Source organism: Simochromis diagramma, unplaced genomic scaffold (genome assembly GCF_900408965.1).
Source record: "Simochromis diagramma unplaced genomic scaffold, fSimDia1.1 OVJJ01000685.1, whole genome shotgun sequence".
NCBI classification, from domain to species: domain Eukaryota; kingdom Metazoa; phylum Chordata; class Actinopteri; order Cichliformes; family Cichlidae; genus Simochromis; species Simochromis diagramma.
The window spans coordinates 17,406,452-17,429,743 of NW_024387477.1; the positions used below are offsets into that span (position 1 = coordinate 17,406,452).

The 23,292-nt window shown below is 40.0% G+C and overlaps 5 protein-coding genes across 13 annotated transcripts in view; 3 read left to right on the forward strand and 2 right to left on the reverse strand.

Annotated features, from left to right (window-relative positions):
• Positions 1 to 177: 177 nt before the first annotated feature.
• btk (Bruton agammaglobulinemia tyrosine kinase) lies at positions 178 to 9,311 on the forward strand. 5 transcript variants are annotated; one of them, XM_040015674.1, is made up of 19 exons: positions 178 to 2,110; positions 3,037 to 3,088; positions 3,339 to 3,497; positions 3,620 to 3,727; positions 4,295 to 4,376; positions 4,488 to 4,613; positions 4,700 to 4,761; positions 4,850 to 5,037; positions 5,434 to 5,496; positions 5,684 to 5,738; positions 5,822 to 5,901; positions 6,229 to 6,356; positions 6,751 to 6,822; positions 7,228 to 7,399; positions 7,573 to 7,792; positions 7,916 to 7,980; positions 8,072 to 8,190; positions 8,611 to 8,768; positions 8,863 to 9,311. In XM_040015674.1, the coding sequence occupies exons 3-19, from the start codon at positions 3,357 to 3,359 to the stop codon at positions 8,932 to 8,934; spliced, it is 1,911 nt and encodes a 636-aa protein (XP_039871608.1). In that variant the 5' UTR covers positions 178 to 2,110; positions 3,037 to 3,088; positions 3,339 to 3,356; the 3' UTR covers positions 8,935 to 9,311. The 5 variants fall into 5 exon arrangements, with proteins under 5 accessions (XP_039871608.1, XP_039871610.1, XP_039871609.1 ...); XM_040015676.1 differs by having other exon boundaries at positions 178 to 490; XM_040015675.1 differs by having other exon boundaries at positions 180 to 490; positions 3,334 to 3,497.
• Positions 9,312 to 9,472: 161 nt separating this feature from the next.
• timm8a (translocase of inner mitochondrial membrane 8 homolog A (yeast)) lies at positions 9,473 to 10,780 on the forward strand. The gene is made up of 2 exons (XM_040015682.1): positions 9,473 to 9,765; positions 10,388 to 10,780. Exons 1-2 carry the CDS (start codon positions 9,655 to 9,657, stop codon positions 10,547 to 10,549), a joined length of 273 nt encoding a protein of 90 aa, XP_039871616.1. The 5' UTR covers positions 9,473 to 9,654; the 3' UTR covers positions 10,550 to 10,780.
• A 290-nt stretch (positions 10,781 to 11,070) lies between these two features.
• On the reverse strand, positions 11,071 to 14,929 carry zgc:101583 (uncharacterized protein LOC494104 homolog). Its single transcript, XM_040015679.1, has 6 exons — positions 14,784 to 14,929; positions 14,454 to 14,586; positions 13,172 to 13,228; positions 12,783 to 12,873; positions 12,370 to 12,530; positions 11,071 to 12,248 (listed from the first exon to the last, which is right to left on the reverse strand). Exons 2-6 carry the CDS (start codon positions 14,584 to 14,586, stop codon positions 11,614 to 11,616), a joined length of 1,077 nt encoding a protein of 358 aa, XP_039871613.1. The 5' UTR covers positions 14,784 to 14,929; the 3' UTR covers positions 11,071 to 11,613.
• Positions 14,930 to 17,560: 2,631 nt separating this feature from the next.
• On the forward strand, positions 17,561 to 21,324 carry mars2 (methionyl-tRNA synthetase 2, mitochondrial). The gene is made up of 3 exons (XM_040015754.1): positions 17,561 to 18,062; positions 18,409 to 18,743; positions 19,086 to 21,324. Exons 1-3 carry the CDS (start codon positions 17,786 to 17,788, stop codon positions 20,262 to 20,264), a joined length of 1,791 nt encoding a protein of 596 aa, XP_039871688.1. The 5' UTR covers positions 17,561 to 17,785; the 3' UTR covers positions 20,265 to 21,324.
• Positions 21,068 to 23,292, reverse strand: part of med12 (mediator complex subunit 12) — a 31,363-nt gene continuing 29,138 nt past the window's right edge. For all 5 annotated transcript variants that reach the window (XM_040015751.1, XM_040015750.1, XM_040015753.1 and 2 more), the window contains exons 42-43: positions 21,789 to 21,870; positions 21,068 to 21,696 (exon numbers count right to left, since the gene is read on the reverse strand). In XM_040015751.1, coding sequence (XP_039871685.1) covers positions 21,659 to 21,696; positions 21,789 to 21,870 — 120 coding nt within the window. In that variant the 3' untranslated portion in view covers positions 21,068 to 21,658. The remainder of the gene's footprint in view (positions 21,697 to 21,788; positions 21,871 to 23,292) is intronic.

Genomic DNA, 23,292 nt, shown 5'->3' on the forward strand with positions numbered 1-23,292 from the left:
ACTGCAAACGGCCCCAATTTTAAGGAGAGTGACAGCCATGGAGTGCACAGCATAAACCTGACAACACTCAGTGGCTCAGTAATATACTAAAACACAAGCTATACATTTTACTCACAGTGAAAAGGCTTTAATACCTGCAGAAGTTATCATTTTGAAATATCTTTTAACAACGTAATAAGCAGGTGAGAAACTAAGAAATCCACTCAGGTTACAGTGTAACTATATGTAACAACCAAATATGGCCTTGCATTAATGTTTAGCCCGCTTCCACTTATCACCAAAACTGTCCAGAAGGCTGATATGAAAATTAGCAGCAAGAAAAAGGGGAAGTAAGCCCTGTCGATTCCTCTCTGTGGGTGTGTTTTAAGCTTCTTGCATCACAGACCAACACACATTTTATGGAAAGCCAGCTACTGAGGCAAAGGTCCATGCCACTCTTCAAGCCTCAGCATCTGCAGTTGTCTGATGTGTGTCATTTTTCGACATCTGGGTAAGCAGCACTTGTTTCTAAAGGAAGTATTTTTAGTTGCACTTTGTTCACAGAACTATAAATGAGAGAAGCAACCTTTGAGTACACTTCATCTGAAAGACCGAGGCCAAAAGTAGCATAGATTAGTGCAAGTACTCAACTGAAACCCACTGTAAATTCGTTTGTATGCAAATCCTGTGAAATAACCAATGAAATTATGAATCCACAAGTGACATTTTCAGCTTAAAGTCTAACGATGTATAAAGTTTTGAATGTTTTCTGGACATAAACGTACTGTTGTGTGCTGAGTGCTGATAATCCTTTATGTGCACACACTGACACTGTTCATCAAAGTGCTTTCTTTGTAGCAGAAACTGGTTAAATGTAAAGCAAATCGCTATCGCTAATCAGGTTGTACTTTCACACAGTTACTGACTCTCCATGACAGGCATCTTGCATTGAACTGTCATTTTTAATACTTACGTGTGCATCATAGGAAATTCTCGTATCCTGACAAATAGTTCTCACAAGTCACCACAATGTTAAACTTATGTGGTATTTTAATATGCCTGAGTATTCTTTGCGGTTAGAATCAGTCTTGTGACATTACTCACTTTTTTTTCTCTCTGTCTGTTTCTTTGTTACGTATGCTCACACAGAGACGCACGCAAACACACATACACAAGTACGCATTTTATTGCACATAGCACTTATCTACCAGGAAACATCAGGAAACACAGCATCTTTACAGGTTCCTGTTAACATTAGTCTTTCATGATAAGGTTGTGTCTGCTGTGTCATTCACATCAGACATCATGCAGTCAAAATTTGTGCACTTTAGAATAAAAAAATGCAATAATGACCATGTATAATGATTTATTTGCTACTTAATTGCCTTTCACACAGAGGGTGTAGTGACACAGTTGGCCTGTATTAGATTATATAGTCTAGGTCACACACAGAAGAGTAAAATTACAAATGGAACCTGCCAAAACTGGTACATTACATGCTTTTCAAATGTCCAACTCATGCACAGCAAAATTTAAAAGAGAGATACTGTCAGGTAAGAAGAGATGCAGGCCACAGGGTTTCTTCTCTCTTCATATTGCAAAGCAATACTGATGCAACTTCCCTATGAGTTTGTCTGTGTCAGCCACCATGAGTCAACTCCCATCAGAAAAGGCAAAAAAATAATCTCCTCTGAGTAGCCATGATGCATTGGTAGCTGCACAGTTTCAGTCAAAAGGCTTCACTTATTTAGAGGCACATATCAAAGTTTTGGGCGTGCGCCCTCAGAGTTTATTGACCTTCACTCGAGTTAGTGATGTGAGAAAAGACGGGCCGTGTTAAATGAGGAATGAGTAAACAATGTTTCACAGAATAGGGAACACCTCTGTCTGCTCATGAAGGCACAAACAACACCAGCAGGTAGTGTCACTCGAGTGTGAAGAAATGTCAGACTCCCTGTTAGCAGAGAGCAACAGAAGCTTCTCGTAGTGCCACAGTTACAGTTCAGATGACAGAAGGAAGTTCTCTCTCTCTCTCTCTCTCTCTCTCACTATGCTGAAAATAGGCTGAGTTGAAGTGCGCACACATCTGACAGAAACTGACACACAGTGAGCGCTCGGCCGTGTAACGAGGGTGAGTCTGAGAATTTGATAGTTCACATTTGAGCGGTAACCGGTAACAAATAACTTCCCCGCATTGGTGCACTTTTGTTGCACTTTTAGAACAATGTGGTGACGGGAATACCTTGGCTTTTCTTCTGGTCATTTGGTGAGATTTTAGTTTTAGTTCTGCATTGGTCAGAACCAAAGAAGCCTTTGCTTCCCAACCTATCATCAATATCTTTCAGCTTTGTTTTCATCAGTTGTTGTGATTTTCTGCGTGTACCGTCACTGCAGTACTATTTATACTGAATTAAGTTTCAGCTAGCTATATTTCCCCTAAAATATCAGGCTGTTAATGTCGCTATGTTACTAATTTCCACAACAATTAATTATTGTACGCTCCCCTTCACTCAGATTCTATCAATGTGTCTTGTTTTGGAGGTGCAAGTTTCATTTCAGCGCTGGTGGTTAGGAGGTGCTGCAAACAAGACACACTACACTGCCATAAAGCAAAAAGAGAGCCTTTTTCATTTGCCTGCTTATCTTATGTGCGTGGTAAAATGTATAAATGTGCCCGAGGGGAAGGAAGCCTTCTGATAGTAGGTGTGATATATTACATGATATGTTTGCCAGCAAACAAATTTTATTTAGAAGTAAAACAAAAAATGAATCATGTCTAGACTGTATAGTTATATAAAATGAAAGAACTATACTACTGTATTTAGCCAGGTTTTTGGATTAACAAATCAGGCACTTGATATCCATTCCAGAGGCAAAGAGGAGTTAAATACTGTATCCAGATGACCAGGATGTAACAGCTAAGAGAAACAGATGTGCCACAGAGGCAAATGTTGGAAACCGAGGATGTTGCTGTCAGGAAAAGCAGGGCTTATGCAAACTACACCTAATCACACAGCGATATGCGCTAACACTGCATGCCTGTTCATCTCTTTCCAGATCTCCACTTTCACCTGTTGTAGTGGCACTGCTCCAACTCTATGAACAGCGGGTAGGTATTACATTCTTTAAAATGCTTTTCAAAGGAAACGAAAACACTGAATAAGTGTAAAGTTCAGCAAAACTTGAGGCTTTATCATAATGCTGAGCACAGTCACAATGGGTGAGCCAGTCACAGCTCTCAGCAGAATTACAGATGCTGTTGTAGTCGGGGTGTGAACATGCTGTTTAGTGGAGAAGCATTGTGTTACGCCATGATTACTCTTTTTAAACGTATCCATTTGTCACTTGTTCCAGTGCAGCTGAATCCTGAATGAATCATGTCAGACTCTATACTGGAAGAAGTCTTCATTAAAAGATCTCAACAGAAGAAGAAGACCTCACCTTTAAACTACAAAGAGAGAATGTTTGTTCTCACAGCAGAAAAAATATCCTACTATGACTTTGACACAGACAAAATGGTATGTATATAGAACTGAAGAAAGGTTCGTTTCATATTAATGTTGGCTGGCAACCTTGGGCCACCAAATAAACACTTGGCTCTTTATCTTGGACTTACCTGACTGTTTCCTCTTCTGTTAAGCAGAAGCGAAAAGGTCTGAAAGGGTCAGTTGACCTAGAGAAGATCAAGTGTGTAGAGATAGTCCAGCCAGAGCCCAATGCCCCACAAGAGCGCATGTATCCATTCCAGGTAGATATTTTTCAATCCAATTTTCATTACTGAAGTTATAAACAAGAGTCAAATGCAAATGCTTTGTACCTGATTAAACATTATATAAAATATACACTTTGCTTGCTTTCACTGCTGTTTAGCTTCGGGCCAGAACACGTAACAGGAAGATTATATAAGAATAGAGCTGCAGAAAAAGAACAACAACAAACACTTTCTATTAAAAGAAACACGTACGAGCAGCACACAGCAGCATGAGTGAGGCTCTCCAAGGACTGTTCGGTGCTCCAATAGTTAACACTGTGAAAGTTAATTGTTAAGAAGTGAAACTTCCTCTCACACTCAGATGAGCTAGGGGCTTTTAGTGCCAGTGTTGCCATAAATAGTAAAAGTTCAAGCTAAACATGTCTTAATTAAAGAAAAAGCAAAGTAACACTTCGTGGGTTCATGTGTTGAATTTCCGTTAACGCATTTGACGAGACTTTTGCCACACTTGCAGCAATCTATTCTGCAATACCAAACTTGAAAAAAATAAAGAAAAAAAATACTGAAAATTGACGTCCTGCTCCGCTGTGGATTTTTCCACAGGTCATTTATGATGAAGGGCCACTGTATATATTTTCTAAGACTGAAGACACCCGGGTTGCGTGGATAAAGAAGCTCAAAGAATGTAAGTGTGCATGTCTGTTCTCGCATTTCGTCACGGTATCTCGTATCATCTTTCATGAACATGACCATATCTTGTGTATCTGAAAAACTCTGTGGCCGTATACGTGTACAGTGGTGCGCTTCAACAGCGATCTGATGCAGAAGTACCATCCGTGCTTCTGGGTTGATGGGGTGTGGTTGTGCTGCCACCAGGAAGTTAAACAGGCCATGGGTTGCAAAGTGCTCGATAGTAAGAATGGTGAGAATTAGACTCCCCTTAGTTTAAAGTCTAAAATGATCAGGTCCTAAACTTTTAAATTAATATATCTAATAATGCCTTTATAGGAGTGACATCACAGCTAACTCGAAGGTCAACAAGGAAGCCGCTTCCTCCAACCCCAGCAGAGGTATAGACCTAGAACTATGAGATGAACATTCACCAAGTACACACTGTTTTCTTCTATATGACAAAAAGCTATCTTTTTTTTTTTCCAGAAAAAGCCTACTCGTCCTTTACCTCCACAGCCTCCTGACCCACCAGCGTCCTCTGCAGGCATGACTGTTGTAGCTGAGTACAGTTACACACCCATGACACCACAAGACCTGGAGCTAAGGAAGGATGAGGAGTACACCATCCTGGAAAAGTCCGATGCAAACTGGTGGAGAGCTCGAGACAAATATGGGTAAGCTGACTAGAGGTGACCCAAAGATGTCTCGTAAGAAGAGTGTGACCGCACGTAGCCCATCAGACAAATCAAAAATCAAGCGCAATCAGTTTACTCTGGAAACTTACAGTGGAGGCTAAAGTAAACCAACTGCAAGCATTATGATGATGAAGACAGATAATCAGTGATGATTTTGAAGCACACAGATTAAAGATAATTTATATAAGAGAACGTTCAAAAAGTGGCTTCCGGGGCTACACGGCTCGTTAGTTCATAAATTTTGCATAACGAGTAGAAATGAATTTATATAATATACGATTCACTTGAATGATTTGTAAAAGTTAGAATCTGCTGGTGTTAAGAAAACGTTCACGTTTTGCACGTGCCATCTGTTAATGTTCTTTTCTTTTCCAGAAAAGAGGGTTATATACCAAGCAATTATGTTGTAGAAGCTGAAGATGGGCTAGAAAGATTCGAGTGAGTATCAGTGTTATTGCTTTGCCCCTAAATAGGTGTATTAATGTCACATATGGTTATACATTTTATTATTTTTAACCTAACTCATTCTTGGTTCCTTATCTGCACTCTAATTAATTTCTTATTGTTGAACTAATACAACAACATTCAGGAAGAATTAAAAATTGTTTATTTTTTTTATTGACAGCTGGTATTGCAAGAATATGAACCGTAGTCAAGCAGAAAAACTGTTAAAGGCTGAGGTAAACCCATGACTGTCATTACCAACAATATGTTTCCGGACTGTATTTAAGTCAAAACTTATGAAATATGTTGTTGTAATCAGAACAAAGATGGAGGCTTCTTGGTGCGGGACTCCAGCAAGGCTGGGAAATACACTGTGTCTCTGCTCACAAGGGGTGGCGGGTGAGTAAGCTTAGCGGTGTTAAACACTGCTACCATTTATATAGTGTATCCACTCGCTCCGGTCATGTGTGAACGCATGAAAAGAAGAACTGTTTGTAATGAAAGAGGAAACAGTGGCCCGCAGAGGGAGAGAGATGTAAATGACTTATGCAAAACTAGGACTAATGTGTCTGCGGTACTTTTTTTTAAATTCCAAGACTGAGCTACCCTGTTCAGAACACTGAGGAGATTTTACCTAATTATGCATATATGATAAATCATTCCTGTTCGGTGGTTCCAGTGAAAACGTGCGAACTAAATCCACCCGTGTTACTCTTCTCTCTACAGGGAAGCTGTTGGAAGCTGCCGACATTATAACATCTGCACCACCCAGCAGAGCCAGTATTACTTGGCAGAAAAGCATAATTTTAACACCATCGCAGAGCTCATCAACTATCACCAGCACAACGCAGCAGGTCAATATAACTGCCCGGGCCATATGGATACATAGTCTCAGCTTTAATACTGTGGAATTTGTTACACAATAAACTCATTTTCAAATTTGGTTACGGTAACAGGAAAAAGGAAATGAGTCACAAGCAAGTTTGAGTGGGGGGTAGGGGGCATTGGAAGTTTTGTGGGTTTAATTATTCTTTTTTTATTATTAATCTCCACTTTATTTAACTTAAATTTACAGTTGCTTTTTAATGCACAAACACTTTTTATTTTCTTTTTTAACGTCTTCTGTAGCCCTTTCACTCACATGTCAAAGCTCAATGAATTAGTTCATTCTTACAATTCATATTCCAGTCATCTTTTCAAAAATGACTATCTTAATAGGTAATGTGGCTTTGTCATCTCCCCCACTAGGCATGGTTAGCAGACTGAAACACATCGTATCTAACCGGGCACGGCCCCCATCCACAGCAGGCCTTGGTTATGGTAAGATGATGACTGCAGATGAAATTTAATTACACCTGCTGGATTATGAATGTATTCATTTTTATTATAACAGCTTTCAGAGAGTGTATAAAAGCTAACATGTAAGATACTGATCATTGTTTTAACAGTGTTTTGTGCTATTCGTATATTTGGCAAAGTTGTTACACTTTTGTGCCTAGTATTAGATCAGAAGATTAAAAATGGTTTTCTGTCTGTGCACCTGATTACCTGGTTTTTAGTTTGATAAAAGGAAAAATGTTTCTAGTGTTTATGGTAAGCAAGAGTGGCATCTCATTTATCTCTCAGCAGCAGCGCTAAAAAGATATATACAACGTGTCAAGCAGTTATTTTAATGAGGTCGTTACATGCTAAAAGAGCACAATTATTTTCTCTTGTTTGACGTAGGTGTGTGGGAGATTGACCCACGCTACCTCACCTTCATCAAGGAGTTGGGATCTGGACAATTTGGAGTGGTGAAGTATGGGAAGTGGCAGGGACAGCATGACGTGGCCATTAAAATGATTAAAGAGGGCTCCATGTCAGAAGATGATTTCATAGAAGAAGCAAAAATCATGATGTAAGCACAACTAAATGATAATTGCTGAATGTCTAACTCACTCTAAGATGAGTCTGTTTGTGCACAAGACTCATAAAACTGATCTGTCATACTGGGAATGGTAGTTCCTATAATGTCTTTGAGGAAACCCAGCTCACAGTGCTTAAGTTCCTTCTTCTTTTTGCTCAAACAAGGAAGCTTCGCCATGAGAACCTGGTCCAGCTCTATGGCGTGTGCACCAAACAAAGGCCTATTTATATAGTGACCGAGTACCTTGCAAACGGCTGCCTCCTCACATACCTCAAGGAGGGCCTGAAGCAGCACCCAACAAGCATCCAGCTGCTAGAGATGTGTAAAGATGTCGCTGAGGGCATGGCCTACCTCGAGTCACACCAGTACATCCACAGAGACCTGGTGAGAGACAATGATCCACTGTGTCAAAGCTTAAAAAAGAAAAATCCTGTTTGCTACCCAAAGATAACGCTGAAGGTTTAATGATTATTCCTGAACCAAAAGTATTGTTTGTTTTATCTCCAGGCTGCCAGGAACTGTTTAGTAGATGGAAATGGCACTGTCAAAGTGACTGACTTTGGGCTATCAAGGTAAAACACTTTACATAAGTTGCAAAAAGAACAAGACACACTGGTACATCATCAGCATAATATTAAAATCCTCTTCCTCCAAACCTTCCAGGTATGTTTTAGATGATGAATACACAAGCTCGGTTGGCTCAAAGTTCCCTGTCCGCTGGTCGCCACCCGAAGTCCTTCTTTACTGCAAATTCAGCAGTAAGTCTGACATCTGGGCATATGGTAAGTAATACATACTGTATATATTTTTACTGTTTTATTGATGTACTTCAAAGTGAGTGGACACAGAAACTTCAGTGTTAAAAATAATAAAGGTGCAAATGACTTAATAGGTTAATTAATAATTACTCTACTGTATAAAAACAGTTTTGGTGAATGCATAGGGAAAATAAATGTGCTAACAAAAGTATTCTTTAAAATTGTAATTAAATAGTTAAATGGAAAACTAAATACATACATCGGGAATTTATATTACAATTAATGCATTAATACCTTCATTTAAAAATATATTTTTTTATGCATGTAATGTTTTATTGTTCTGTTGATATCTATTTTTGACCTTTATATTTTGTTTTGTTTTGTTTACTCAAATTGCATAAAAGCATAATGATTTTAAATTCTAACATTTATATAATCCATTAGGGGTTTTAATGTGGGAGGTGTACACTCTGGGACGGCTTCCTTATGAGCGCCTCAACAACACGGAAATAGTGGACCAGGTGTCCCGGGGCCTGCGTCTCTTTCGCCCCCAGTTGGCCAACGAAAGAGTTTACAGCATTATGTCAAGCTGCTGGCTTGATGTAAGTGAATTTTCATATTTTATTGCAACTCTCGGTTGAGTTGACATTTAATATTGGCCCTAATCCTAGAGGTTTCCTTTGCTGTTCCTTTCAGAAAGCAGAGGAGAGACCAAACTTTCAGGAGCTGGCGCTGACTGTTCAGGATCTGCTATATGAGCTCCAGTAGGACTCCGAATAATGTATCAGCACAAAACATCGACAGTTCACTCAGAAGCCCACAGAGTCGTATCTTCAGATGCCCCTGGAAAGATAACAGTCAGTGAAAGTAACAGCACAGCGAAGTCCTCTGAAATGTGAATATGTGTACTGTGAATATCACTGTTGCTCACTGATTATACTATCCTTTCCATCCCATAAGTAGAAGTACATTCCTATAGAGTAGCATTTCAATTGTGTACATTTTATTAAAGAGCACCGGATTGAGTTTGTATGTATGTAGTGAATTTTGTGAAATATTTGTTGAATGTGTAAACATCTTTGCATGTCTAAACAAGCTTTGTACGCGCATATGTATTGCACAAATAAAAGCCAAGTATACCAGGCTTTGAAATGTTTGAAACATCATCATGTGGAATGAAAATTAAAAATGAAAATGTGCAAAAGATGGAATGAAAATTTCCAACCATGCGACAGACCTGCTGTATTCACGGATGGCGTTATCCTCACCGAACTGAAAACAAACGCTTACACACGCCCTCAAATGGATACGGCTGTTACGAAAGTCTACGTGTACAGGATGACGACTCTTGTCACACAAACGTGCACTGTGATTGGCTGAACTACTTCCCGTTTCCCGTCGTGCACACACACGTGAAGGTCAGCAATAAAGCCATTGAGCATTTACAGTTTGCAAAATATTACTAGTACGACCTCTTTATAAGCAAGTATGGACAGCCAGGGAGCGACAGCTGACCCTCAGCTTCAGCAGTTCATCGAAATCGAGTCTCAGAAACAACGATTTCAGCAGCTGGTGCATCAAATGACGGAGGTCTGCTGGGTAAGATGAGCGTTACGCTACCAGCTCAGCTCTGCCATTTGCTATGTGTATAAATATATCTGGTTTTTTGACTGATGGCTGGTGTGTCTTATACACAATTTTAGGCTTCCGGTTTTACTGGCCGTGGACAGAAAACTATATTAAAAATTGATTTTAACCATTTACAAACACTGGGTCGCACCGCTTTTCTTAGGCGACCCTTGCCGCTATTTCAAAGCAGGGATTCAGTAATAAAGTGTTAGAGACACTATACTATTCACTATACTATTCACTATACCCCGGCTTGGTATAGCTGGCGCTTTAGATAAGGAGTATCGGAGTGAAGCGAGGCGGACGGACATGTAGTGTTTTAATGTTCATGTCAAAGCGGGCAAAAGGCAGACGTGTGAGGTCACGAAGGACCGCCTAAGAATTTCCTGAATAACTGGTTTAAAAAACACTTTTGGCTTCGACTGCGAGTGTCTGAGCAACACGTCCGAATCGTGGAGTGCCGCACTGCGTGCTGAGGTCACAGCTGGGGCACATCACGCGCTGACGTAAAGTTGGTACTTTGTAACAGGAACTCTGGCGCTGTATCCAATCTTGCCGTTACATTTCCTTTTAATCGTGTCTCTGTTTCCAGGAGAAGTGTATGGATAAACCCGGGCCGAAGCTGGACTCGAGGACGGAAGCGTGCTTTGTTAACTGCGTGGAGCGATTCATCGACACCAGCCAGTTCATCTTAAACAGACTGGAACAGACTCAGAGGAGCCGGGGGTCGTTCTCAGAGACCATGTCAGACTAAAAGCTGTCTCTCAGAGCGCTAACGAGGCACACGGGCACTGCTCTGAGAGGGACCGTACCTCTGACCCTGCTGTCTGTACAGTACCTTGAAGAACTGTCCAGCCAATGGGGGGAAAAGGAATCTAAAGTGTTACCTTTCCATACAAGTGCCTGAAAGTAACATCGAGCATGGACTCCTGTAGTTTTTTTAATTTGTCTTCTGCTGGCATCTGAGTGTTGAGAAAAAAACAAACAAAGCCACAAACCTAAACTCTGTTTTTGTCAAGTCACAGAGCTCAAGCTTTAAAACTGAGTCTGAATGTGAAAACTCACAAGATGTGCAAAAACACACTAAGCTGGCCTGCTGGGGGGTTTACTTGCAGCAAGAGGACTTAACTACATGCTGGTGTAGTGAAAGGAACTAAAGATGTCTTGACAGAAGAGGCATGATCAGCAGCCGAGGCTGAACATATGCAATAAATAAATTTAACAAAAAAGAAAAACCAAACAATATTGTCCATCTTTTGGAAGAGTGCAGTGACATGATGTTGTAAATGTGTTTTAATCGGCATTATCAAACATCCAAAACACAGTTAACGCAGCGATATGTTACAGCTTGCACACATTAGGTAGACATTTATACAAGTAGACAGCATTCTTTGGTGTGGTTTGTGTGTAATACTGAGGTAATTCAGTAACTGACATCATCGACTCAGAGCAAATTAAGACTTTAACACTGACTGCATTTAAATAAGCTCACACATTTTTAAGCATGATGAAAGCTAAAGGTGCAAAACTTTGGTTATAGTTTTCAGTAACAGAAGGCACAATCTGGCTTGTGAAGGCTCTTTTTTAACTCAATATGTTGTAAAAAAAACAAACAAAAAAAAACAAAGCCCAAATGTACACACCAGTATGATGCGGACAACTAATTTGAAATAAAATCCAGTGTACTGATAGCATTACTCTCATTTTAAAGCCTCCTCTCCCATCCTCCTCGCTTTTTTGTAAGATAGATTGTAAAGCTGTGATATGCATTAAAGTTTTAGAATGACTTTGTAGTGGTAATAACAATACTGGCCCTCTTTAAGGTGCTCTCTGGTGTATACCCCACCCTCCATTTGTGGCTCCTTCTCTGGGAAGCTTCATCTCGTCTTGTGCTTGCAAGTCATAGCTGGGAAGAGCCAAGTATGGCTGTTGGCCCCATGGAAAGCCCTGAGGACCTTTCCTCAGATAAAGTGGGAGGGAATCCCAGGTAAATGTAATGTCTTTAAAGGCATGGAGGAGAAAAATTCCCAAAATGATGGTCAAGAACCCACTGATTGTTCCCACTATTCCATCTATGTTCATTCTTAACCATTCCTTGAAGAGGATGGCCGAGCAGGCCATGACAGACGTGGTGAAGAAGACGTAATAAATGGGAGTCACTAGTGATGTGTTAAAAATGTCAAGGGCTTTGTTCAGGTAGTTGATTTGAAGGCTGACACAGATTACCAGGCAGATGATTAAGGCCCAGAACAAAGGTTCCTTCAGCACCGCTGTCCCGGCAAACAGCTCCTTAATGCCAATGCCCAGGCCCTTGACACAAGACACAGAGAGCGAGCCAATCACAGAGCAGATCAGGATGTAGACCAGCACATTCTTCTGTCCAAAACGCGGCGCCACAGCACAGATAAGAATCAGACTGCTTCCCACAACGCACACAGCAAACACAATGAAACCTAACGGGAGCATTCAAGAATGAGTTAGTAACCTGAAAAAAATCAAACATCCAGCTCCTTTCAGGGATTCAGCTTCCACAGTGTTGTTAATCAGATCACAGCAAAGCAGGTCTGGTCATACCTGGATCCAGGAGCTTCTCAGACATGGCACTGAGGGAAGCCACCTCTTCTTCCTGCGGTGCATGGATAACCATGACTGTGGAGCCCAAGACGCAAAGCAAACAACCGATCTTCCCATGCACATTCAACCTCTCGTTCAGAAAGTAAGAGGACAGCACGGCACTGGAGATGAAAAACATACACAGCAGAGGCAGCATTGGCACAAATGGTACTGTTCCATATTTAGAAGGGTGTTTCTTTCATAGTGGAAAAAAGTGAAAGCAACAGCTTTTAGCAAATATATAGATATTTCAAACCATAGTATTTACTGTATTTATTGTGGATCATTTTCAATCTCAGATGCATTTCCAACATGCGTCCTTCATTAATAATACTAGTATACAACATAATACATTAAACCTTTAAAACGTTTACCTGACAAGTACACTCAATGCTCCTAGTGGAGTCACAAGTGTGGCTGGTGCAAATGCATATGCGGCAAAGTTGGCAGCCTCTCCAGCTCCCACTGCAACACAGCAAAGATCGTCATTAGCATGCAAATATATTCATATCTGGTGCAGCTGCTTAGGTTAAATATTTTCTTCCAAACCCACATGTGCAAATGTGCTCTTTGAAGGAATGTGTACTTGGAATATTTGGTGTGGGTGCAGTGCTTACTGCCACGTCACCAGCAAAAAAAAAAAAACAACCCACAAATGCCTTGTTTTGTTTTAAGAAAACAAAGAAGACAGTGTTTCTAGGAAGAATCCTGACCTTGTTGCCCGTTTACAGGGCAGGATTAAATCTGCCAAAGATTCACTTACTTGAAATTAATCCTGCCCACCACAGCCATTCTTTCAGGTAAGCGTGGCCCCCTTGACCTGTTAGTTGCACAAAGAGAAACTGCAGTAGATTTCACAATAACAGCTGCAGATTTCTCCCTCAAAACCATCATTGTTGGTACATTTATGAATAACCAGGTTAATGTTACTAATCATAAGTTACACAATGTACTGCGGTAGCTTGAATGTGCACAGCCCTTCCGATACCTGCTGTAGTATATTTTTATTATTCAGGTACACCTGTCTTCTTTTGCACTACAACATATAGCTGTAGTTTTCCACAACTTATCTCGATTTTATTTATGCAGTTCAAAACAGCCAACATCTCAAGGACCTTACGGATTATGATTAACTCATAAAACATGATATAAAGTTCTCAGTTACAAAGCCCGAGGTTTTATAAAGTAGTTTAAATCAATTCCATATCAAAAAGCTAAACTGCTGTTTATATAATAATAATAATACAGTAATAAGACATTAATAGAAATGCCTATGTATTTATGGAAGAACTATAGTCCATGAGTCATTTTGAGTCATTTTGTCAAAAGCAAAATATTACATATTTACTGCTTCTTAAATGTAAGCATTTAATGCTTCTCTATGTCTTGAAGCTTTATTATACATATTAACTCCTGGTTAATTAGTAAATCCCTAAAAAGTAAATCCATTCTTTGTTTAAAAAACATACATAAATAAATCTAATTTCATTTGTAATAAGGGATAAATCTTTACTGTACCAGATGGGTGTGTCTTTTAGTAAACTCTTGTAAAGCAGGATTAAATACCACTGGCATACTGTGACTAGCAGCTTTGGTGCTACAGTGCAGTGGTTTCTGCATACCTGGGTGTCAGAATCACATAGGAGAAGTCACAAGGAAATCTCTTACATTTTTTTCTCAAATTAATATGCCACGTTTTCTCATAGTTATGCTTTTTAGATGAGCTGACTTGTTTATTGTCACAGAAAAGTCCAATATTCTGTCATTTTCCCTCTAAAATGTCAGACTTACGTGATAGTTAAGCGAGTAAGAGTCTCAGAGTATGTGAATGCAACACAGCTGCATGACAACTAAGCTCCCTCCATCTTACTGTTGACAATGAAAGCTGGATCATTTCCATCATGACAATTGCAATAACAATTCATCTTTAAGCGTTATAAGGGTTACTTTATCGTGTTGTAGTTATTGTTGATACAACTACGTGTTCTAAAAATCTCTTCGCGCGCTCGCATAAACTTCGCAACAGTTGAGTTTCGTTGTATCACCTGCTCGCATGGACCCCTTGCTGGCCAATCGGAGCAGGCCTTTCTTCTTCAAGATGAAACTTGAGCCGATAAAAACACTGGAGCTCACAGCTAGTGAGAGGCCAATGTAGAAGTCCAACCGCGTCACCTCCATCTGAAACAGCGGATAATGCAGTAAAACATGTTCCGGGTGTAAAAATGGTCGACCTACTTCAAACACGAAACTTTCCAGGCATCGAGCGCCGGAAAGCTCATGTTTAAAGAAGTCACATGACAGGCTGACCGTACCGCGACGAACTGAAACTACCCATTAAAACGACCGTAAAAGCGGAGCAATATGAAAGTACGTACCGCTCTGATTTGCTTGTAGTTTGTTTTAGAGCAATTCAGCTTTAGACGGTCGGCTAACGTCACATTTTGTGAAATGTTTTACCTCCGTCGTCACATTAAAGCTATTCGTCACATTCATTGCGGACCGCGGGAGGAGAAGCAGCTGATTGGCTGGTCGTCACCAAGCAACTTCCTTGTGATCGTCTTGGAAACGGTTATCTGCTACCGGTCAAACAAACAGCTGCTCGCCATGTTTTCATACGGGATTACAGATTAAATTATTTTCGTGACATTTAGTTATAATGGCTGTTTTCCTTAATAACATTAACAAAGTACTGGAAAGAAAGTCGTAGAAGAAATAACAGAGAAAGGTGTTAGAATATGATACTGATAAAACAGTAAAGGGCCAGTCTACAGTTGCAGGACATTTTCTGTGTGAAATACGACAACATGTTTGTTGTGTAAAACACACTTCTACTAAGATAAAATGTACCTAGTTGTTTAAAACGTGGTTCCAAAATATTATTTAAAACACAGACAAATTGCATTTTTCTCTTGTCCCTACTTGCTGATAATGACATGTCTTATATACTATAGGATTTTAAATGAGTTTTACATTAACTTGATTGTTTTGAATTCGTTAACATATCTATAATTGTTCAACCTTTTTTAAACCTTTTTTAAACATCAGGATAGTTAAAAAAAAAAAACGTATATATCCACAGCAAGTTCCCACAAAATATGTGCAGACTTGTTACCGAAACCTATTTAGCCTCAAAAAGGAAGAGACAAAACAATGAGGTGGCATGATAAAGAAGAAGTGACATGATCAAGTCCCGTGCTGACACCAATGGTAGACCAAAGGTCAGTCCCCTTTGACATATTTTGTATTTGTCCAAGCTTTTCTGACTAAAGTGTGTCACTCTAACCATTACAAGTCCCTGTTACTCATATTATCAAAAGAAGACAAATGAATTTCACAGTTTCATTCTTTTATTAACTACGTTCATCCCTGACTTTCACAGTACATTACATTCCACATTACATTATCTACAAATAAAGCAAATATAGCTATTCGACCCTGTTGCCTTGTCCTACACTGTTTTTAACACTGTTACTATATAATTTTTATTAAAAATAAACAAATTTTTTATTAGCTCACAAGGGTTTGATCTACTACCTTTGTAATAGTAACTATTATAAAGTTCAGCAAGGTAGATTTAGAAAGTTGCTTAAATGAATCAATCTTAGCTATTAGTATTAGTATATTAGTATTCCACATAAAGGCAACCATCATCACCTTTTTAAAATCTAAACTTTTACAATTTTATAATCTACATTTTCTGGTTCTGGAGAATTGGAAAATATTTTTGTAAGTTTAATATGTAAACTTACAAAAATATTATACATTACTTAAATAATGCTGACAGTTGATAACATCAGGCAATATCACTATTTAATAATATTTACAGTATTATTAAGTAGATATACAGTTGTGGTCAGGAGTTTATATACACTTGTCATGGGCATGAATGTGATGGTAATTTTTGATGATTTCTTTGAAAAATTTCCATGGTAGATTAAATTGTATGGAACACATGTTCACTGACTTTACAAAGCAATAAAAGTTTGGATTTATTTTGGATTTTCTCTAATCCACACTGGGACAAAAGCATATATACAGAGTCAAACATATACACAGGACCACTTAAATCTTTTCAGAAGTGGTGCTGAAAGTTCTAAAATATCTTTTAACTTGACAAAGCCAAGGCATACTAACTTCTCGTTAGTAATAATGATTGACAATTGGAAGTTTCTTTTTGCCAGCAAAAATGATTTGTTTGACACCGCTCACTGGACTCACCAAAACAAAATAATTCGTATTTCGACGAAGCTATCGGTGGATACAGTAAATCCACCAAATCCAGAAAATTTGGCCAATCATCAGGAAATCAGGCGGGGAAAGCAGTGCTCCACCACTGCTGACTTCGACTAAGGGCATAGACAAGCAGTAGAAGGAATACTTTGTGAACCTCTTTAATCCTACTGACACGTCTTCTGTAGAGGAAGCGGCCGGTTACTGGAAAGGAGAGTTTGTCCATTAGTTGAACCCCAGATTCGGGAAGAGCAATGTGGTTTTCTTGCGCTGGTGGAGCGCTGGACCATCTATTTATCCTGTTGAGGATAACTGAGTGTGCATGGGAGTTTGCCAACCAGTCTGCATGTGTTTTGTGACTTCAAAGTCTGAGGCCATGGTCTTCAGCCAGAACAGATGGAGTGCTCACTCTGGAGTAGGGACATGTTTCTGGAGGAATTCAAGTATCCCAGGATCTGGTTTGAGTGAGGAAAGGGGGGGAACAAGTTATTCAGATGTGTCACTATTTTTCAAGGTTTGGAAGAAGATTCGAACAATCACAGTTTCGTTTGAACTGTGCTCCAATAATAATCACATCAACAATGTGCATTTTATTAAGCACATTGTTGTATTAACATATGCAACAACTCAACAACTTAATTGTGATAAGTGGATTAAAAATAAAAAATTCAAATCCTTTGTATTTACCTCACTGAAACCATGTGCCTTTGCACATGTCAACTTCCTAGTCTGTTTTTTGTCAATAAATTCAAAGTTTAAAAAAACGTCCCACTGAAATCGATGTCGTTTTTTTTTTACCGTAAATATTTTGCTTTTTGTATATTTTCTTTTTTTAATATTTGTTAGAATATCAGCGGTAACACTAAATTAAAGAGAGAAAAAGGAAAAATAAGAAAGAAATAGGGGGAAAATACACCTCGTAATCTGATTGGTGGTTGATAGTCAATGCGCAACATACAGCGTTTTCATTGGACAAATTATTGTTATTCGTAGAAACCGGAAGAAGCCTCAACCTTCACAGGCAATGAAACACATGGATTCCAGGGTTACATTGAACTGAATTTGCCGGTTTTACGCTAACACTCTACACTACGTGGATTCAGTATCGTGTTTTGGTCTTCACGTGGACGTCGCTTGGTATCCAACTATGAGGTTCCCCTTTCTGTTTGCTACCAGAGGATGTAGAGCGGTTTACAGACTCCATCAAAAGCAGTTTTTATCACCGGTTCCACCTCTCTGGGAACATCGGAGCAGCGCTGCTTCGAGCACTCAGCTATGCAAAGATGACAGAAGTTACTATATAACTACTCCCATCTTCTATGTCAACGCTTCACCTCATTTAGGACACCTTTACTCAGCTGTCTTAGCAGACTGCTTACACAGGTACAAGCTACTGCAAGGATTTAACTCAAAGTTTGCAACAGGTAAATCTTCCATTTACGCTAAATGTTCGTTTTTCATGTTACTTTAATTAATGGGTGTCTATAGGTATTAAGGTCTTTGTTATACACCATTTTAAGCCTTACATTGAACAGATCAGGGCAAACGAGAAAATGGTATAACAGAGAAGAAAAGACTAAGATGTTGACATAAAACTCTTCTGTGATCACCTTATAATTTTGACATTTTGAAACTGTTGAAAAAGTAAATTAGTTCGTTTTCTGTTTTATATGATTGTGAGTGGAATGCATTTTCATTTTAACCATTATTATTGCTCAGTTGACTTTTTGGCTTTTGATGATGCTCTTGTTATGTTTGTCATACATTCAGGCACTGATGAACATGGCTTGAAAATCCAACAAGCTGCTGAAGCTGCAGGAAAAGATCCCCTGACCTTCTGCACGGGTGTGTCCAAGCAGTTCAGACATCTCTTCAGCAGCTGCAACATTTCATACACAGACTACATAAGAACCACCGAGCAGAGACACCGTGAGGCTGTGGAGCATTTCTGGTCGGTGCTGTGGAACAAAGGGCTCATCTACAAGGGGAGTTACGAAGGCTGGTACTCCACGCAAGATGAAAGCTTTCTTATGCCCTCTCAAGTCGGTGATGCTTTGGACTCATTAGGGAAGGAGATCAAAGTGTCGCTGGAGAGTGGACACAAGGTAATTTCGATCAAACCGCGCAAACAATTTTTTCCTTTTGTCTCTTGAGGGGCTTTAAGAAGTCTAGGAAAAATACGCCAACTTGAGCCTCTAATCTTTAGTGTGTGACATTTGCTGAGTACGTGGAGCCTAACAATGGGTTCGATTTTACCACAGACTATTTACTGCATGTAGTTCCTGTCTGTGCTCTACTGCCCTGCCAAATAAACACTGAAAATGCTTCCCAAACGAATTGTGAAATGGAGATTTTTATCCGTTTTCCCCTTTTCAGTGTTTATATGAAGCTATTTTTACTTCATTAACAAAGTTTCAAAAACAGATTATCTCGCCACTGTTTTGCAGGTGGAGTGGATGAAAGAGGAGAACTATATGTTTCGCTTGTCTGCGTTTCAATCTCAGCTGCTTGACTGGCTCAGAGGAAATCCTCAGGCTGTACAGCCTGAGCGTTTTCACCAGGCCGTACTTAAGTGGTTGCAGGAAGACCTTCCTGACCTCTCGGTGTCCCGTCAGAGAAGCCGTCTTCAGTGGGGGATCCCAGTCCCCGGAGATGATGAACAGACTATCTACGTATGGCTAGATGCTCTGGTGAACTACCTCACAGTAGCAGGATATCCAGATAAACACAACCAATGGTGGCATGTGGCCCGCCATGTTATAGGAAAGGACATCCTAAAATTTCACGCCATCTACTGGCCAGCTTTTCTCCTAGGAGCTGGACTGCCACTGCCACAGGTGATTCATGTGCACTCCCACTGGACAGTAGGAGGAAAGAAGATGTCTAAAAGTTTGGGAAATGTGGTCGATCCTCTTGAACGCTCACAAACGTTTACAGCTGATGGTATGAGATACTTTCTCCTGCGTCAGGGTGTTCCTGACTCGGACTGTGATTACACAGATGACAAAGTTGCCAAGCTGCTCAACGCAGAGCTCGCAGACTCTCTGGGTGGTTTGCTTAACCGCTGCACGGCACCAGCTCTCAACCCAGCTCAGGTCTACCCCTCTTTCTGTCCTCAGTCCTTCCCCAGAGCACACGGAGGCAGAGCTGTGCATGAAGACTACCACATGTTGGATGCTATACAGAAACTCCCAGCTGTGGTGGAAAAGCACTATGAGACTATGCATATATACAAAGCTCTGGAGGCCATCAGTGCCTGTGTGAGGCTCACTAACGGGTTTGTCCAGCGCCACACACCCTGGAAACTGGATAGGAAAAACAATGAAGACCAGCGCTGGGTAGACACCATCATTCATATCTCTCTTGAGTGTCTGAGGATATATGGCACACTTCTCCAGCCAATTGTGCCAGAGACTTCTAACAAATTGCTGTCACGACTTGGGGTGCAACCGCATGAGAGGAGCTGGGCAGGTCTGAACTTCCTGGCGAGGTACCAAGGAATGGACTGTCCTTTTGAAGGAAGAGCACTAGGATCTGACAGCGGAGTGCTTTTCAGTCGCTTGGAACCTCATAATGCCGATAAACAAAAACCTAAGAAAACAAAAAAGTCTGCAAACTTGAAATGAGGATGGTGTGGGTTTGTTTTTTAATGTAATCTCAAAAGTAAGTTTCACAGTGTGAGAGTTGTCACACATGCATTGCAACCATGAACCTTTTCCTCAGTGGTGGGTGTGAGAACACAAATATCTAACTCAGTCACACCGCACATTAGTCCATCTTTCATCTAAAACCTCGTTAGGATAAGGGTTTATATCTGATTGCGCATGCATCAAAGTACTTAAGTGCATTCACTGCTATCTGCACACTTTATACTGCAGCACATTTCCAGTAGTGAGAATACATCTGAAGTCATTTCTTGTTGAGTGCTACATGTCAGAAAGGACATCAGTCTCATTCGGATTCCAAAAATCTACAGTTCCCGTCTGAAAACAGCTGAAGCCTTTGTTTTAATATCATCACTCTAAACCGAATGGAGCCATGATTCAACATCTTTTTATTCTACTGTTGGATGTCATGCTGTCTGGATTCAAACTATTCTAAACACTGTTAACCTGAAATGAAAACACCTGTATAGTTACGTGTATACAGGGTCTTTACACCTTGCTGTTTGTATTTCTCTGTGTTGAAAATTTTTTTTGAAAACTCCAAGATTAGTTGTACTGAAAAAAACATAATTAAATACTACATATTTAATAGCTGCCCAGTCTCTGAACAGTTGTTAGTCAAAGTGTCCTTCCACTCTTTTTACTAACCACTATGGTCCCAAGCTGAGGAAACACCAACTTTACCAGTATGCCTTCCCCCTCTCTCCCAATATTAAACACACAGACGTGAATCATGAACTGATGCCTCAGTCCCATTTAGCTGGTTCACTTTCATAGTCCTTGTAATAAGAACACAGTTTTATTTACTCATTATTGGAACACTTTTACAAAACAGTCATTTACGGTGGTATTTACATCAGTTTGATACATTTTATGCACTCGTTGTCATTTTCCTTCTCCCAGAGCTTGAAAAAGAGCAGCGAAAGATAAAAACTTTCACTACCCGGTTTTAAAAGAGGCAGCCAACACAAGTACCAGACATTAAAAACTGACATGATTTTTAATGAGAAATACACGAAACTGGAAAAAAAAAAATTGTACAAATTGAAAAAAGGAAAAAAAAAAAAATTGCATTATTCTTATAATTTGTGGTAATTTTTTTCTTTACATAGGCTCCATCATTAAGCATTACGTGTTTACTTCAGATAAGGATCACTCCATTGATATTCTATAATTACACAAGTGACACAAGATCATCTCTGATTGTGGTCAATATTGGATTTCGTTAATCTGTTTGGTGGTCCTTTGTGCCTTCAAGTCATCCCTCCTAACTACCTTCATGGGACTGGACACATGTATTCCCCCAATCCACAGAGCAGGGCCTCCACTCTGCCCACCACTATGAACAAACATTATCAGTAATAAGAGTTGGTGCCCTGCGATGGTTGTGTACCTGGAAAACAGAGGGGAAAGGTTTACAAATGTGGAACAATGAACACGCATTAGAAATGTGAGAAGATGCCACTGAAGAGGTTTCTGACTTACTTGATAGTTGCTGTTGCAGCTGTCTGACCAGCGCTGCGGTCTGCTGTTGCTGCTGAGTCTGCTGCATTCCCGGTCGTGGGAACTAAAAGAGAGAGAGGGTACTTAAAACTATTTTTGCACCTTTATCCAAATTAACTCATTTTAAATAAACTCAAGCTGGATTTCCAACTTGGAAGTCAGAGCAGCCCTACTAACCCAGGGTTAATGCAAGATGACAATAGTCCACAGAAACCTTAGTAAAACTGGCCAGTCTCTCTCCTTTAACCTTGATTTATTTAAAAAGCAGCAACTGAATATTTGGGGTGCCTGAATGCTCAAGTGCGCTGGTAAATGATCACAAACTGATCGGCCACTCGATAATGTTCACGCTGGTCTTCGGTAGTGAGTTCTTCACCAGGAATGATGTATGTTTTGGATTGCTATCATCCTGTAAGACAAAGTGATGACCCAGACCCGGTTTTGCTGCTGGCTCTAGTTTCATCTCATCTGACCAAAGGATGCACTTCCAGTATGCATGGTCCCTCTCCAGGTTGTCCTTAGCACACTTCAGTCTGGCTTTAAAAGTGTCTCTTCTGCAGAAGTGGAGTTTTTCAGTGCAGGATCCTAGTGACTGTCGAGTTGGCTAACAAATTCACTAGTGTCTTGGCAGTTGTTCTGGGGTCTTTAAACACATCTCTCATCGGTTTTCTCTCCAGAAACATTTCGCTTCCTACCTCTGCCAGCCGCCTTCTGAGCTGTGTGGCTCTCTTAGAATTTCCTGATGATACTTTTAACTCCAGTTCTTGGCACTTGGAAATGCAGTGATAACTTTGTATAGCCATTTCCTGCTTTGTGAGTAGGGCTGTGCGATATGACCAAAATCTCATATCCCGATATAAGAATTCTATCGTCCGATAACGATATAAATCACAAAAATGTAACATTTTCTGTAATTTCTGTGAATCTCGGGCAGCTCGACTTGTGTGAAGTGTTTCCAGCTGTGCGTCATGTAGCTGGAGTTTTAACCGATGCATGAAACGATACATTTTTAGACATAAGTTGTAACGGCCGCCGTTTTCTTTGTGAGTATTTATTACACGGCGTGCTGCGGGGAGAAGCCTGTTTTAACGTTTGAGTCTAAGGTTTATTTTTTAGCACCTGGCGGCTCTTTTTTACTTCTCACCCGTAAATAATCTGCATCTTTCACGTGATTCCGTTTATTTTGAAAAGTCTCAACAGGATCTTGAGCTTTATTGTGAAAGGTTTATGTGGAACATAAACCAGCGGACACGCGATGCTGTTACTGTCGTTGTTGCTAACGACAACGCATAAAAACAGTCACTTGTCTGTCTGTAGTGTGGTTATATTACATATAAGAGAAAGAGAGAACTTTAATATAGCCCCTACAGTGACCATCAAAACCATGAAAAAATATTGTTGTAAACAGTTTATTTTGCGACACCACGAAACAAACGATAGCGTAAAATGAAAGGACAGATGTTTTTATATCGTCATCCGATATATA

Bases quoted from the DNA above. Each gene is read 5' to 3' on its own strand.
- mars2 (XM_040015754.1), top strand. From the start codon at position 17,786: ATGAGGTTCCCCTTTCTGTTTGCTACCAGAGGATGTAGAGCGGTTTAC. The intron at 18,063-18,408 runs GTAAATCTTCCA...TCATACATTCAG, and splicing joins TAACTCAAAGTTTGCAACAG to GCACTGATGAACATGGCTTG. The intron at 18,744-19,085 runs GTAATTTCGATC...ACTGTTTTGCAG, and splicing joins CGCTGGAGAGTGGACACAAG to GTGGAGTGGATGAAAGAGGA.
- timm8a (XM_040015682.1), top strand. From the start codon at position 9,655: ATGGACAGCCAGGGAGCGACAGCTGACCCTCAGCTTCAGCAGTTCATC. The intron at 9,766-10,387 runs GTAAGATGAGCG...CTCTGTTTCCAG, and splicing joins AAATGACGGAGGTCTGCTGG to GAGAAGTGTATGGATAAACC.
- btk (XM_040015674.1), top strand. From the start codon at position 3,357: ATGTCAGACTCTATACTGGAAGAAGTCTTCATTAAAAGATCTCAACAG. The intron at 5,739-5,821 runs GTAAACCCATGA...TGTTGTAATCAG, and splicing joins AAAAACTGTTAAAGGCTGAG to AACAAAGATGGAGGCTTCTT. The intron at 6,823-7,227 runs GTAAGATGATGA...TGTTTGACGTAG, and splicing joins CACAGCAGGCCTTGGTTATG to GTGTGTGGGAGATTGACCCA.
- zgc:101583 (XM_040015679.1), bottom strand. From the start codon at position 14,586: ATGGAGGTGACGCGGTTGGACTTCTACATTGGCCTCTCACTAGCTGTG. The intron at 13,229-14,453 runs GTGATACAACGA...TGCAACTAACAG, and splicing joins CAAGGGGTCCATGCGAGCAG to GTCAAGGGGGCCACGCTTAC. The intron at 12,531-12,782 runs GTAAACGTTTTA...TTTCATCTCCAG, and splicing joins GCATTGAGTGTACTTGTCAG to TGCCGTGCTGTCCTCTTACT.